This window comes from Helianthus annuus, chromosome 7 (genome assembly GCF_002127325.2).
Source record: "Helianthus annuus cultivar XRQ/B chromosome 7, HanXRQr2.0-SUNRISE, whole genome shotgun sequence".
Lineage (NCBI taxonomy): Eukaryota > Viridiplantae > Streptophyta > Magnoliopsida > Asterales > Asteraceae > Helianthus > Helianthus annuus.
In genome coordinates, this window is record NC_035439.2 from 78,718,101 (window position 1) to 78,730,936 (window position 12,836).

General features: G+C 40.1%; 1 protein-coding gene across 2 annotated transcripts; it reads left to right on the forward strand.

The window, feature by feature from the left end:
* The first annotated feature begins 604 nt into the window (after positions 1 to 604).
* On the forward strand, positions 605 to 2,506 carry LOC118480562 (chaperone protein ClpB2, chloroplastic-like). Of its 2 annotated transcripts, none has more exons than XM_035975573.1 (4): positions 605 to 959; positions 1,593 to 1,731; positions 1,865 to 1,934; positions 2,188 to 2,506. In XM_035975573.1, the coding sequence occupies exons 2-4, from the start codon at positions 1,639 to 1,641 to the stop codon at positions 2,259 to 2,261; spliced, it is 237 nt and encodes a 78-aa protein (XP_035831466.1). In that variant the 5' UTR covers positions 605 to 959; positions 1,593 to 1,638; the 3' UTR covers positions 2,262 to 2,506. The 2 variants fall into 2 exon arrangements, with proteins under 2 accessions (XP_035831466.1, XP_035831467.1); XM_035975574.1 differs by having other exon boundaries at positions 1,609 to 1,731.
* Positions 2,507 to 12,836: the final 10,330 nt, after the last annotated feature.

Here is a 12,836-nt window from a genome sequence, read left to right on the forward strand (position 1 = left end):
TATATATATATATATATATATATGTTAATTTTTTGGTTTTATTTATTAATGAACATTTTAAATAAAAACATGAAATGACCGGAATACCCTTAAGTGAATAGACATAACTGAAAATTTTAACTTGGTTAGTGTTAAAGGACGAAATGTGTAATGTGTTTTCCAAATAAAAAATTGCGACTGCAATTATTAAAGTTAAAGGCTATCCATTGCAACCCGCTACAAACATAAAGAAACCTTTTTTATATATGCCTTTTGGTCAGTAAATTTATTACCGAGATAGGTTACCTTAATTAACATTAAAACTTCAATTGTGATGTACACTTTAAGACTAAGAAATACACAATTATAATCATATAAACGGTGGTTCAATTCAACACATATTAAAGACTAAAACAGCTCTATATTCATCTTAAATTATCTTGCGGTCATGTCTTATTAATATACGAAATGACTGAATGTTAGATATATAAATAACACATCAAACATGTATTTTATGGTATCTTGTAACACCGATGGTTAGAAAATGGATCATCCCATCCCATGTACCAATTTATATAATATTAAAGAGAAAGGTCGGTGGGTTTTGCCACCTACCATTTCTTTCTTTATCTCTTAAAACCCTTTTCTTCCACATCTTTCCTTTTCTTCCTCTGCTAACTAAACCATAAAACAGAGTGTCTACACTCTACAACAACAGCGATCCATCCATTCAACACAGAAGAATGAAATCAAGTCGGAGAAGGCGATGGATCCCGACGCTCTATCAAAGGCATTCGTGGAGCACTACTACTCCACCTTCGACACCAATCGTGCCGGATTAGCCTCTCAGTATCTGCCTTTCTCCCCCTTGATGTTATATGCTTACTATTGAAACCCTAATTCAATGAAGGTCAGTGTTCTATTGAAGAAGTGATCATTGGTTGATTTAAGACATCTATGGTTCCTTGCACCAATTATAGGTAAGTGGTTCCTCTTCTCCCAGACATCTAGATATGCAATGAGCTTTCGATTTTGTTATATGGTTCATAATTCCATTAGAATTAAAATTAGTGATTTGTATTCTTTTTTTCATGTTAAATTCGGTTTCGATTTGGTTTATTTTGGGATTAGAGTTCATAGAGTTGTTACATAATTTCCAGTGTAAGACATAGCTACCATGTCTTCTCTTTTTTTTTTCTTAAATTCCATGCTTTTCTGGTTTTTTACCGCTTAGGTTATGTGAATTTATGTGAAATTTTTTGGTCCGTATGTGTTTTTGTTGTTGTTTTGCTCCGCTTAGGTTATGTGAATTTATGTGAATTTTTCTGTTGATCCTGAATCAAAGATGACGGCTTCTGTTGTTCCTTTGGTAATCAACCCGATGAGAAAAGTGGTACGTCCTGCTTTAGAAATGATAGAAGAATTACAAGTCAATATGTTCAGTATCTCATGTTTAGTTGAGATTTGTTTCGTGGGATAATTGCGATACTAATGAAGGAAAATTTGTGAAACTGATGTAGAATTTGTTGTAAATTTTACATAAATGGAGTGGTATCTAGGAGAGTGTTATAGTTCTTGATTACATGATGCAAACTGATCCGAATTAATACTAGGTGATTATGAACTTAGGATATGATGAAAGCCCTGCTAGAACGATAAATGGGCTTGCTTCGTCGAATATTCTTCAAGGCTGGTGTGGAGAATATCTACTTTCTAGAAGCCACTGATAAATTCATCCAGCACCAACCAAAGGTGATGTGGTGTTTTAAATTTAATGGATAAAAAGTTTGTTGTTAATTATTTACATGATTTGTGATTCTCTGATACTTATCGTATGAACTTTTACTAAATGCTACCTTTGTCGTATTTGTTGTATATATGGCAGGCTGGGTCAATGTTAGGATGGGATTTAGAAATTTCAATGCAGAGAGCTAGGGATTACAAGAAAAATTATGGTGATTCCTATGTGTCTGTTGAACATTTGGCTGCTTGGTTATGTGAAAGATAACTGGTTTGGGAAACAATTGTTAAAGGAATTCAAAATTTTATTGAAAACCTTAAAGAATGCAATAGATCCTATCCCAAGAATAATAGACCAGCGTAAATACATTTTATTCATGTTACATGTATTCTTTTTGTTAGTAGGATGTGTTGAAGTAAACCATGTGATTCTAACATGCTTTTCTTTTTGTCATATTTAAACTTCAGCTCCTATTAGAGAATATGGTAAAGAATTGACTGCCATGGCTAGGGAAGGGAAGCTTGGCTCTATCATAGGATGAGATGATGATATATGAAGATGCATCCAGATTCTCTCGAGGAGAACTAAGAACAACCCTATCCTCATTAGTGAACCAGGTGTTAGAATGACTGCAATGTCTAAAGGGTAAGATACTAATATAAGTTTTATGTATCCTACATCATATGTTACTCACATTTGGATTTTGTATACCGTAGGAGATACTTTGCTTCTTATTGTATATTTGATTTTGTACATGATTATATTCTAAGAGAAACTTTACTGTTTTGTAACTTTTTATATCTATATTTTAGAGGTAACAATTCAGATATTTACTTATGTAAAGTCTCCCCTTTTTTTAAAAAAAAATTCAAATGGGGCAAGTTAAAAAAAAATTAGCGAAAAGGTAGAGATTTATAAAGCTTTCAGAGGTTTGTGAATCATTTATAGATTAGTGAGAGAAAGCAAAAGGTTATTCAAATGAATGCTACTTTTCTAAAATAGATGTAACATTATCTAACTTAGACATATTACTAAACGTAACAATTCTCAGCAGTTATCTTAGTTAGGTGTCAGCTACAGATAAAGATGATAGATGGTTCTGGATTCGAATGGTGGGTATACAGATTTCTCGGTTTAACATGTGAGAAATGGGAGCTGCTTGAGCTGCGGTTTACACCAGGAAATGACAGATTACATTTTAGCACTCTCAAACTAGGTAACTTAAGCATTCACTTTTAACTTTTGGTAATTGACAACTTTGATATGCCAACTTTTTCTACTTAATAACTTAACGTCTGATTTTATTTGAATTGCTTTACGACTTTAGACCATAGCGTCACACATTAATATACTTTTTTTTAATCTATGTCTAACCATATTAATGTCTAACTTACTTTTACGATTTTACACGGTTGTCTAAAATATTGTTACAACTTTACACTGCAATGAGCGAGCCATATATATATACTTATTTTGTGTATGTTCGTAAACTGTATTTGAAAGCAAGTCGGGTCAAATATAATACGTTTTCATTCGATGGCGATGTAATTTTTTTAAGTAAAGAGTCGGGTCAAATATACAATAAATACGAGTTACTTTAACTTCCGACGCCGCCGCAACGCGCGGCGGGTCAAAATCCTAGTCTAGCATTAAAAGCTATGAGAGTAGCTTCACACATATTAAGGAGGAGGATAGTCCTCAAGGGATGCTCCGTCACGTAGGATGTGTGTGATAATGGGCGGGAAGGGGATGGACCTAGGAAAGTGAAGGATGGACCTATATATAGGGTTATGTTAACGTACAAGAGCCCTTATCCTACATTACGTATGCGATCATCTCAGCCGTCAGATCTTCATCTTACATTGAAATCGCATGTTGGTTTTTTAACATGCGATTTCATCAAAAATTACCACAAGCGAAAATGTTACAAAAAACCAAAATGCGATTTCATCAAAATTATCACATGCGAAATTGTTACAAAAAACCAACATGCGATTTAGGGATGGCAATCAAACCCGAACCCGTTGGGTAAACCCGAAACCCGAGACATTTGGGACGGGTTTGGGGTCGGTTAATCGGGTTTGGGACGGGTTTGGGATTTAGTGATATACCCATTTACCCGACCCAATTACCCGATAAAAGGGTACCTGATGTGCGTAAGTGCGATATATTTTTGATGTATATTTTAAGCCCTTTTTACACTTTTAGCCAAGTTTTAAATTTATAAAACACGATATTTACTAACACTAAACACACATATGGGCAAGTGCACCCATCGTGGGCGTAGTATAGTGTTGGTAAGATACCGAGGTCGTCCAAGGACACAAGAGCTTTTAGTACCGGTTTATCCTCAACGTCTAATCAAATCAAAAAGTTAGAAAAGATTTTTAAACTAAGAAAATAAAAACTAACTAAATGCTGAAAAATAAAAATAAAATAAAAACAGATAGACAAGATGAATCACTTGGATCCGACTCGTGTATTAGTATAACCTTTGATTATTTTCGCACTTTTGCACTTGTTTAAGAGATTATCTTAGTTATTGTAGTAGGCCCCTCTTTTGAAGGCGACGTTACCCTCAACCCAGTGGTTTGAGTCAGCAAGGATACAATCCTAAAGGGTTGGATTATTGGAAGATAATGAATTAAGTTATTAATGCAAATTATGGTAGGCCCCGCTTTTGGCGGTGACGTTACCCTCGACTAAGTAGTCTGAGTCAGCAGGGATACAGTCCTAAATAGCCGGATTATAGTATTAATAGTAGTTAACTTATGAGGGGGTCAAAGAGTTTGGATCCCCGCCATCCAATACCTATGGGCATTGAAGGAGATCATACTAAATTTGACCCAGGTCCCTTGCAGGACCTCTAAACGCTGAACAAGGGCAAGACCCTTACCAAACCGTTCCCTTAACCCCCGACCAGGTAGCCAACATACCTCCATATAGACCGTGGAGATATGAATGGTGAAAATCTTTTATTTTATATAGACAGTAAAATAATGCCAAGACACCACGGACAAACGATAAGGAAAGATCACCTTCAACATAAGTAACTAGTTATTAAAGTCATTAATACAAAACCAAATAAAAAGTGCAAAAGATTAAAAATAAAAAGTATTATACTAAACACTTGTCTTCACCAAGTGATGTAAGAGACTTAGGCAAACATGGCCTTGATTGTCAAGAACTCTTACGATCAATCTTGGATCCCGAGACGACTCACACACTCTACGATGGACAATGGATGATGGTGGTGGATGATGGTGTTATGGTGGTGGTGGGTGGTGGATGAAGTGTGAGAGAGGTGGTATGCCAAGGGATGAGTAGCAGTGAAACCAAGCACTCCTATTTATAGGCTGAACAACAGGCTTGGCACGGCCCCGTGTCCGCTGGACACGCCCCCGTGCCTGTCTGACACTCTCTCTCTTCATTAATTGTAATTCGCAATTACAATTAATGCGTCTGCTGTACTTCCGCCACGCCCCCGTGTTCACTGGACACAGCCCCGTGGTGGGCAATAGAAGCTTCTATAGGTTTGTCTTTTCTGCTGCTTCTTGGGCACGGCCCCGTGCTGGCTGGCACGGGGCGTGTTCAGTCTTCTGCCTTCTCTATTTTGCTTGGGAGGATGCTGTTGAGGGGTCGGGCAATCCGCTTATTGTGACACCCCAGGAAAACCAGTGAACGATATAACTTACCTAGCTTCCTCAGTGAGTGCGTACCAAATTTCGGGACGAAATTTCTTTTAAGTTGGGGATAATGTGACAACTCGAATTTCCAAGATTTCTGTTTCGCATTTATTGCGCGTTCTTGTATTGCTTAGTTGATTGATTGCACAAATAAATTGCTACGAAATTGTATGCGTTTTAAATACGATGAATTGTATTGTGTGAGTATGCATGGTTATGTATTGTTGGTGAATGATTTGTCAAATACTTAAAGGTGGTGGTGAAACTGTAAATTGTATATCTTGTGCATGAAATATGTGATAGATAATTCCTTAGGGTGTTTTGTGCGAATAGTGAAACTTTAACAACTTAAAACCCTAATCTCTTTCACTAATCATTCCCTAATCATCACAAGAAACCAAAACACGTACTTTCACCTCCTCTAATCCTCTCTACAACACCTTCTCATCATTCTTGGATTCACAAGTTCTTTGCATCAAGTTTGATTGCCAATCCATCTAGAATCGAATCAAGGTAATTGTTTAATCATTGTTTGTGATTGTTTGAGTGTTATTGATCCTTGATTATGTGATTCATGTTAAAAAAAACCCTAGTTCTCCATATATGATAGTTCTGTGGATGTTGATTGAATCATGAATATTGTGAAATAATATTGATTTGTGGTGTAATCGTATGCTTATGTCAAGATGCTTGGTATGATATAACTGTTGAATGAATTGGATGAATGATGTTCATAATTAGGGTTTCACGATCAAGGAGAAATGAAAACGTAACTGTTTCAATTGTGTTTGCTAGTTGCCTGAGTTTTAATCATGAAATCTTGCCCGACTTTTGAACATGTCTGAGTGTTATAAAGCGAACATTGTCTGAGTTTATTTGATGAATGTATGGACCGAGTTTGTATATGAATGCCCATGTCCGAGTTTCTTGTGACACATATTACCCGAGGTTAATGATCCAACCACATGTCCGAGTTTGAGAAACCACATGGTCCGAGTTTATTCTCAACCCTTGTCCGAGTTTGTTATAAAAAAATAGTTGATGTCCGACATTGTTTGGGCCTTGGTAGTCCGAGTTTAATCAGTGGACTCAAGGTCCGAGTTTAATAATGTTAAATGGAGGTCCGAGTTTAATAATGAACTTGGGTCCGAGTTTAATTTAATGGATCATATCCGAGTTTAACCCCCCATCATGTTGTCCGAGTTAATTCACTTCCCATGTCCGAGTTTAATGGAATTGATTCGGTCCGAGTTTGATGAAGGTACATGGGTCCGAGTTTAATGTTGTGGACCGAGTTTATTATAGAATGTATCTTGGTCCGACTTTAAATTCATTTGTGGTCCGAGTTTAGTTTTATGATCACACCTAGTCCGAGTTTAGTGTGATGATCATCTTGTCCGAGCTATAACACCCCACACCCCTACCCGAGTTTAAAACCCCTTGTGGTCCGAAATTCTTATGTGTAAGATGTGTTGTTCAAGTTTTTGAAACCCCCTTATGCTACCTGAGTTTTAAACAGGGGAAACCCCCCCACACTTGTCTGATGTGTAATTGTCTGATGTTGTGTGATTGTTCTAATGATCGAATACTGAATGATATATATACATATAGAAATACGATTTCATGATATGCATGCAGTAAACGATTGTAATAAACTGCCAATAATCAATAACGAATTTGATGATGATGAACACACGATTAGAATAATGTTGTCTGAACTTTATAAGTAACGTGTAACTTGAGAACAAACAGTTAAAGCTTACTGCATGTACTATGTGTGACTATATGCTAGTGAATGGTACTACATGATCTTATATGTGCGAACAATTCTTATCATCTCATCCTGTACACAACCCTCACACAGATCACAACTGTTTAGACATAAGTAACATGTAAACCCTACTTGAATGTAACACTTACATTGAATCACGTGCAATGCATCCTAGGTCGTGTGTAGCGGACCTATACATTTAACCAACTCTAGAAGCAATAACATACCGAGCAAACCAAGGTGAGTTCACACAGCCAAGGCATGGGGTTCCCAGGGTGGGAATGGGATTTGATTATTTACTGGTTCTTAGCTATACGGGAACGTAGTGATGTGATTTGATGAACTATGGTACATACTTCGCTGATTGAACTACGACTAGACTAGTAACACTTATTGAACTGATCTTCGCACACCTGCCAAGGGTTGGCCGCGATATTATGACTGACTTCGCACACCTGCCTTTGGAAGGCCGCGAACTGTAACTTACTAATCTTCGCACACCTGCCGGGTAGGCCGCGATACAGATAAACCTAGTCTAGAATACAGGGGATGAACATCCCCCTAATATCTTCGCATACCTGCCTGGGAGGCCGCGATGGAAACTGATACGATACACGACAAAACGAACGAACATACTTCTACTCACACTAAACTATTACTGAACTGTTAACTGTGAACTCGCTCAACTAGTTTGTTGATCCTCTGTTACATGCCTTGCAGGTCGTTAGATATTTATGGAGCTTGCACAGGGAGGAGCAGGTCGTTGTGGAGCATGGATTATGTTTCGAACTTATTGAACTTATGTTACACATTTGGGCTTTCGTACTTATGCTTCCGCTATACTTATAAACGATGATTATGTTTTGAATACCTATCATATTGAATGATTGGTTTGCATTTATTATATTTGATATTGCTTACATGTTCGATATGATTGGTGGCTTGATCCTGGTCAGTCACGCTCCCAAGCGGTGATACTCCGCAGGTGGATTTTGGGGGTGTGACAGATTGGTATCAGAGCCATTGGTTATAGAGAACTTGGTTTTAATATGGGAAAACGTTTTTATTAAAACCAGACTATAACCAGAACAGTGCTCTCAACGATCCACAACGACGCTTCGCTCCACGTGCAAGACTCGACATCCTAGGTAATAAGGTTTATGTTTATTACCTGCTTGCTAGAACTGCATAGAACTTTGCTCGTAGTATGCTTACATTACTTTGCTCACTACTTGTTATTGCTTGAGAACACCTACGTGCTTACACTTTTCTGTCATCGCCCTACTCGCGAACCACTCTCACTTACATTACTTTTACTATGAAGATCATGTCTGGACGACTTAACATAACTCAAGCCCAGCTAGAGGCTCTCGTTCAAGCTCAAGTTGTTGCGGCACTTGCAGCTGCTCAAGCAGGTCAACACGCGCAGCAGCCTGTCTGCACATTCAAGAACTTCATGGACTGTCGTCCAAATTCTTTCAGTGGCACCGAGGGGGCAGTGGGACTCCTCCATTGGTTTGAAAAGCTAGAGTCAGTATTCGAAATGTGCGAGTGCCCTGAGGCTCGCAAGGTCAAGTACGCCACTGGCACTTTGGAAGGAATCGCGTTGACTTGGTGGAACGCGCAAGTACAGATCTTAGGGTTGGCAGCTGCTAACGCCACACCCTGGAACGATTTTAAGGAACTTATCAAAAGGGAATATTGCACGCGTGAAGATATTCACAAGTTGGAAGATGAGCTGTATAATTTGAAAATGGTTGGGTCAGAGATCGAAGCCTATACCAAACGGTCGAATGAACTGGCCGTGCTATGCCCAACTATGGTGGACCCTCCATACAAGCGCATCGAGTTGTACCTCAAAGGATTAGCACCAGAGATCCAGAGCCATGTGACATCGGCTAATCTTGACAACATTCAGGCTATTCAGCGCCTCGCCCACCGTATTACAGATCAGGCAGTGGATCAGAACAAACTGCCAAAACGTGTCAAGGCTACCACTACTGCTGTCACCACTTCTGCTACTCCCAGTGACAACAAGAGGAAATGGGAGGGGGATTCCAGCAAGGGATCGGTTTCTGTTCAGTCTCAGCAACGCAAGACAAATGACTACCAGAATTCGAGTCAGCAATCATCTGGCAGTCAGGGGCAGGGTGGATATCGGGGAATTCACCCACTGTGTAATAAGTGCAACAAACACCACAGTGGAAGATGTCGCAGGGAACAATGTCAAAGATGCCTCAAGATGGGTCATGAGGCTAAGGATTGTAGAAGCTCTCGGCCAGCAAATCAGAACCAGCAACCCCCACCGCCAACTCCACAGAACCAGCAGCAGCAACCACAGCGTGGAAACCGGGGATGTTTCCAGTGTGGGGCAGAAGGTCATTACAAACGCGATTGTCCTCAGTTGAACCAGAATCAGAACCACAACAATAACCAGGGCAACGGGAACAACAACAACAACAACAACGGGGGAAACAACAACAACAATGGCAACGAGGCAAGAGGTCGAGTTTTCATGTTAGGACGAGGAGACGCAATGAACGATATCTGAACTTCTATTTATTTTCGGTTTTCATTTTTGTGTTTCAGCTACTCAAACAAAGTTTGGTTTGAACCTCAATTGTATTGGGTTTTATGAATTATTTTAACTACTTTATGTTTGATATGATGGATGGTTGATATTATTGAACGCACCAGCCGTATTTATGGACCTTACGAACAGGGTGTGCAAACTCTACCTGGACAAATTCGTCATTGCTTTCATCGACGACATTCTGATATACTCCAAGAGTCAGGAGGAACACGAGCAGCACTTACGTCTTATCTTGGAACTTCTTCGAAAGGAGCAATTGTACGCAAAGTTTTCTAAATGCGACTTCTGGCTACGTGAAGTCCACTTCTTAGGCCATGTGGTGAACAGGGATGCGATCCATCCAAGATAGATTCGATCAGGAACTGGCCTGCACCGCGTACACCGACGGAAATACGCCAATTCTTGGGCTTTGCGGGGTATTTCAGACGATTCATTAAAGACCTTTCGAAGATCGCGCAGCCGCTTACTATGCTGACACAGAAATGGTGTCACCTACCGTTGGGTCTCGGGTGTGTATTGATGCAACAGGATAAAGTTATCGCCTACGCTTCGCGGCAACTCAAGAATTCATGAACGGAACTACTCGACGCACGATTTAGAGCTGGGAGCTGATGTTTTCACGCTTAAGATATGGCGACACTACCTGTACGGTACCAGGTGCACGATTTACACCGATCACAGGAGTCTCGAGCATATTCTTAAGCAAAAGGATTTGAACATGCGTCAACGGAGATGGGTTGAACTTCTGAACGACTACGAATGCGCCATCAAGCATCATCCAGGCAAGGCCAATGTTGTGGCCGATGCCCTCAGTCGAAAAGACACTTTACCTAGGCGTGTACGAGCTCTGTAGCTCACTATTCAGTCTGATCTTCCTGCACATATACGAACTGCTCAGATAGAAGCATTAAAACACGAAAACGTTAAGGCTGAAGCCTTACGCGGCTCAAGGCAACGCATGGAGCAAAAAGAAGACGGCTACCCGGTACATCCAGGGTCGGATAAAATGTACCACGACTTCAAGACGACATATTGGTGGCCTAGTATGAAGGCCCACATCGCTACTTACGTCGGCAAGTGTTTGACTTGTGCAAAAGTCAAAGTAGAATATCAGAAACCAGCGGGCCTACTTCAGCAACCCAAGGATACCACAGTGGAAATGGGAAGAGATTTCCATGGATTTTGTTACAGGCCTACCTAGATCCCAGCGTGGGAATGATACGATATGGGTGATCATGGATCGACTCACCAAGTCTGCACACTTCCTGGCTATAAAGGAAACGGATAAGTTCTCCACTCTCGCCGACATCTATCTTAAAGAAGTTGTTTCGAGGCACGGGGTGCCCACCTCCATTATTTCGGATCGGGATGCACGATTCACGTCAGAACCCTGGCCAGCGATGCACAAATCTTTCGGCTCACGATTAGACATGAGCACGGCGTATCATCCTCAGACGGATGGGCAGTCTGAGCAAACGATCTAGACTCTTGAAGACATGCTCCGGGCATGTGTTATTGATTTCGGCAACGGCTGGGAAAACATCTCCCTTGGGAAAAGCCGCTCCATTCGAGGCATTGTACGGACGTAAATGCCGGTCACCTCTCGGTTGGGCAGAGGTGAGGGATAGTTAGATTACAGGACTAGAAATGGTAGCTGACGCTGCTGAACAAATTGCTCAAGATACGACAACGCATGGCGGCAGCACGCGGCCGTCAGAAAAGCTACGCGGTCAAGCGTAGCAAGCCTTTGGAATTTCAGGTCGGGGACCGGGTGTTATTAGAAGCCTCACCCTGGAAGGGTGTGGTTCGATTTGGTAATCGAGGCAAACTCAATCCACGGTATGTTGGACCGTTCGAAATCACGGAAAGAATAGGCCCAGTAGCCTACAGACAGAACCTACCAGCTGAACTCGGTGCAGTTCACAACGTTTTCCACGTGTCGAATCTGAAGAAGTGTCTGTCAGATGAGACCCTCACAATTCCTTTTAAGGAACTCACTATCGACGAGCGGTTGCAGTCCGTCGAGGAGCCAGTTGAAATCACGGACCGGGATGTAAGGTCCTCAAACACAAGAGAATCCCTCTTGTTCGAGTTCGTTGGAACTCCCGACGTGGCCCAGAGTACATCTGGGAACGCGAAGACCTGATGACAGAAAAGTACCCCAGTTATTCGAAACCAATGCAACCACTACTGAGGCTGAAGCTACTACTACTGAATTTCGGGACGAAATTCCAAATCAACGGGGGGATGATGTGACACCCCAGGAAAACCAGTGAACGATATAACTTACCTAGCTTCCTCAGTGAGTGCGTACCAAATTTCGGGACGAAATTTCTTTTAAGTTGGGGATAATGTGACAACTCGAATTTCCAAGATTTCTGTTTCGCATTTATTGCGCGTTCTTGTATTGCTTAGTTGATTGATTGCACAAATAAATTGCTACGAAATTGTATGCGTTTTAAATACGATGAATTGTATTGTGTGAGTATGCATGGTTATGTATTGTTGGTGAATGATTTGTCAAATACTTAAAGGTGGTGGTGAAACTGTAAATTGTATATCTTGTGCATGAAATATGTGATAGATAATTCCTTAGGGTGTTTTGTGCGAATAGTGAAACTTTAACAACTTAAAACCCTAATCTCTTTCACTAATCATTCCCTAATCATCACAAGAAACCAAAACACGTACTTTCACCTCCTCTAATCCTCTCTACAACACCTTCTCATCATTCTTGGATTCACAAGTTCTTTGCATCAAGTTTGATTGCCAATCCATCTAGAATCGAATCAAGGTAATTGTTTAATCATTGTTTGTGATTGTTTGAGTGTTATTGATCCTTGATTATGTGATTCATGTTAAAAAAAACCCTAGTTCTCCATATATGATAGTTCTGTGGATGTTGATTGAATCATGAATATTGTGAAATAATATTGATTTGTGGTGTAATCGTATGCTTATGTCAAGATGCTTGGTATGATATAACTGTTGAATGAATTGGATGAATGATGTTCATAATTAGGGTTTCACGATCAAGGAGAAATGAAAACGTAACTGTTTCAATTG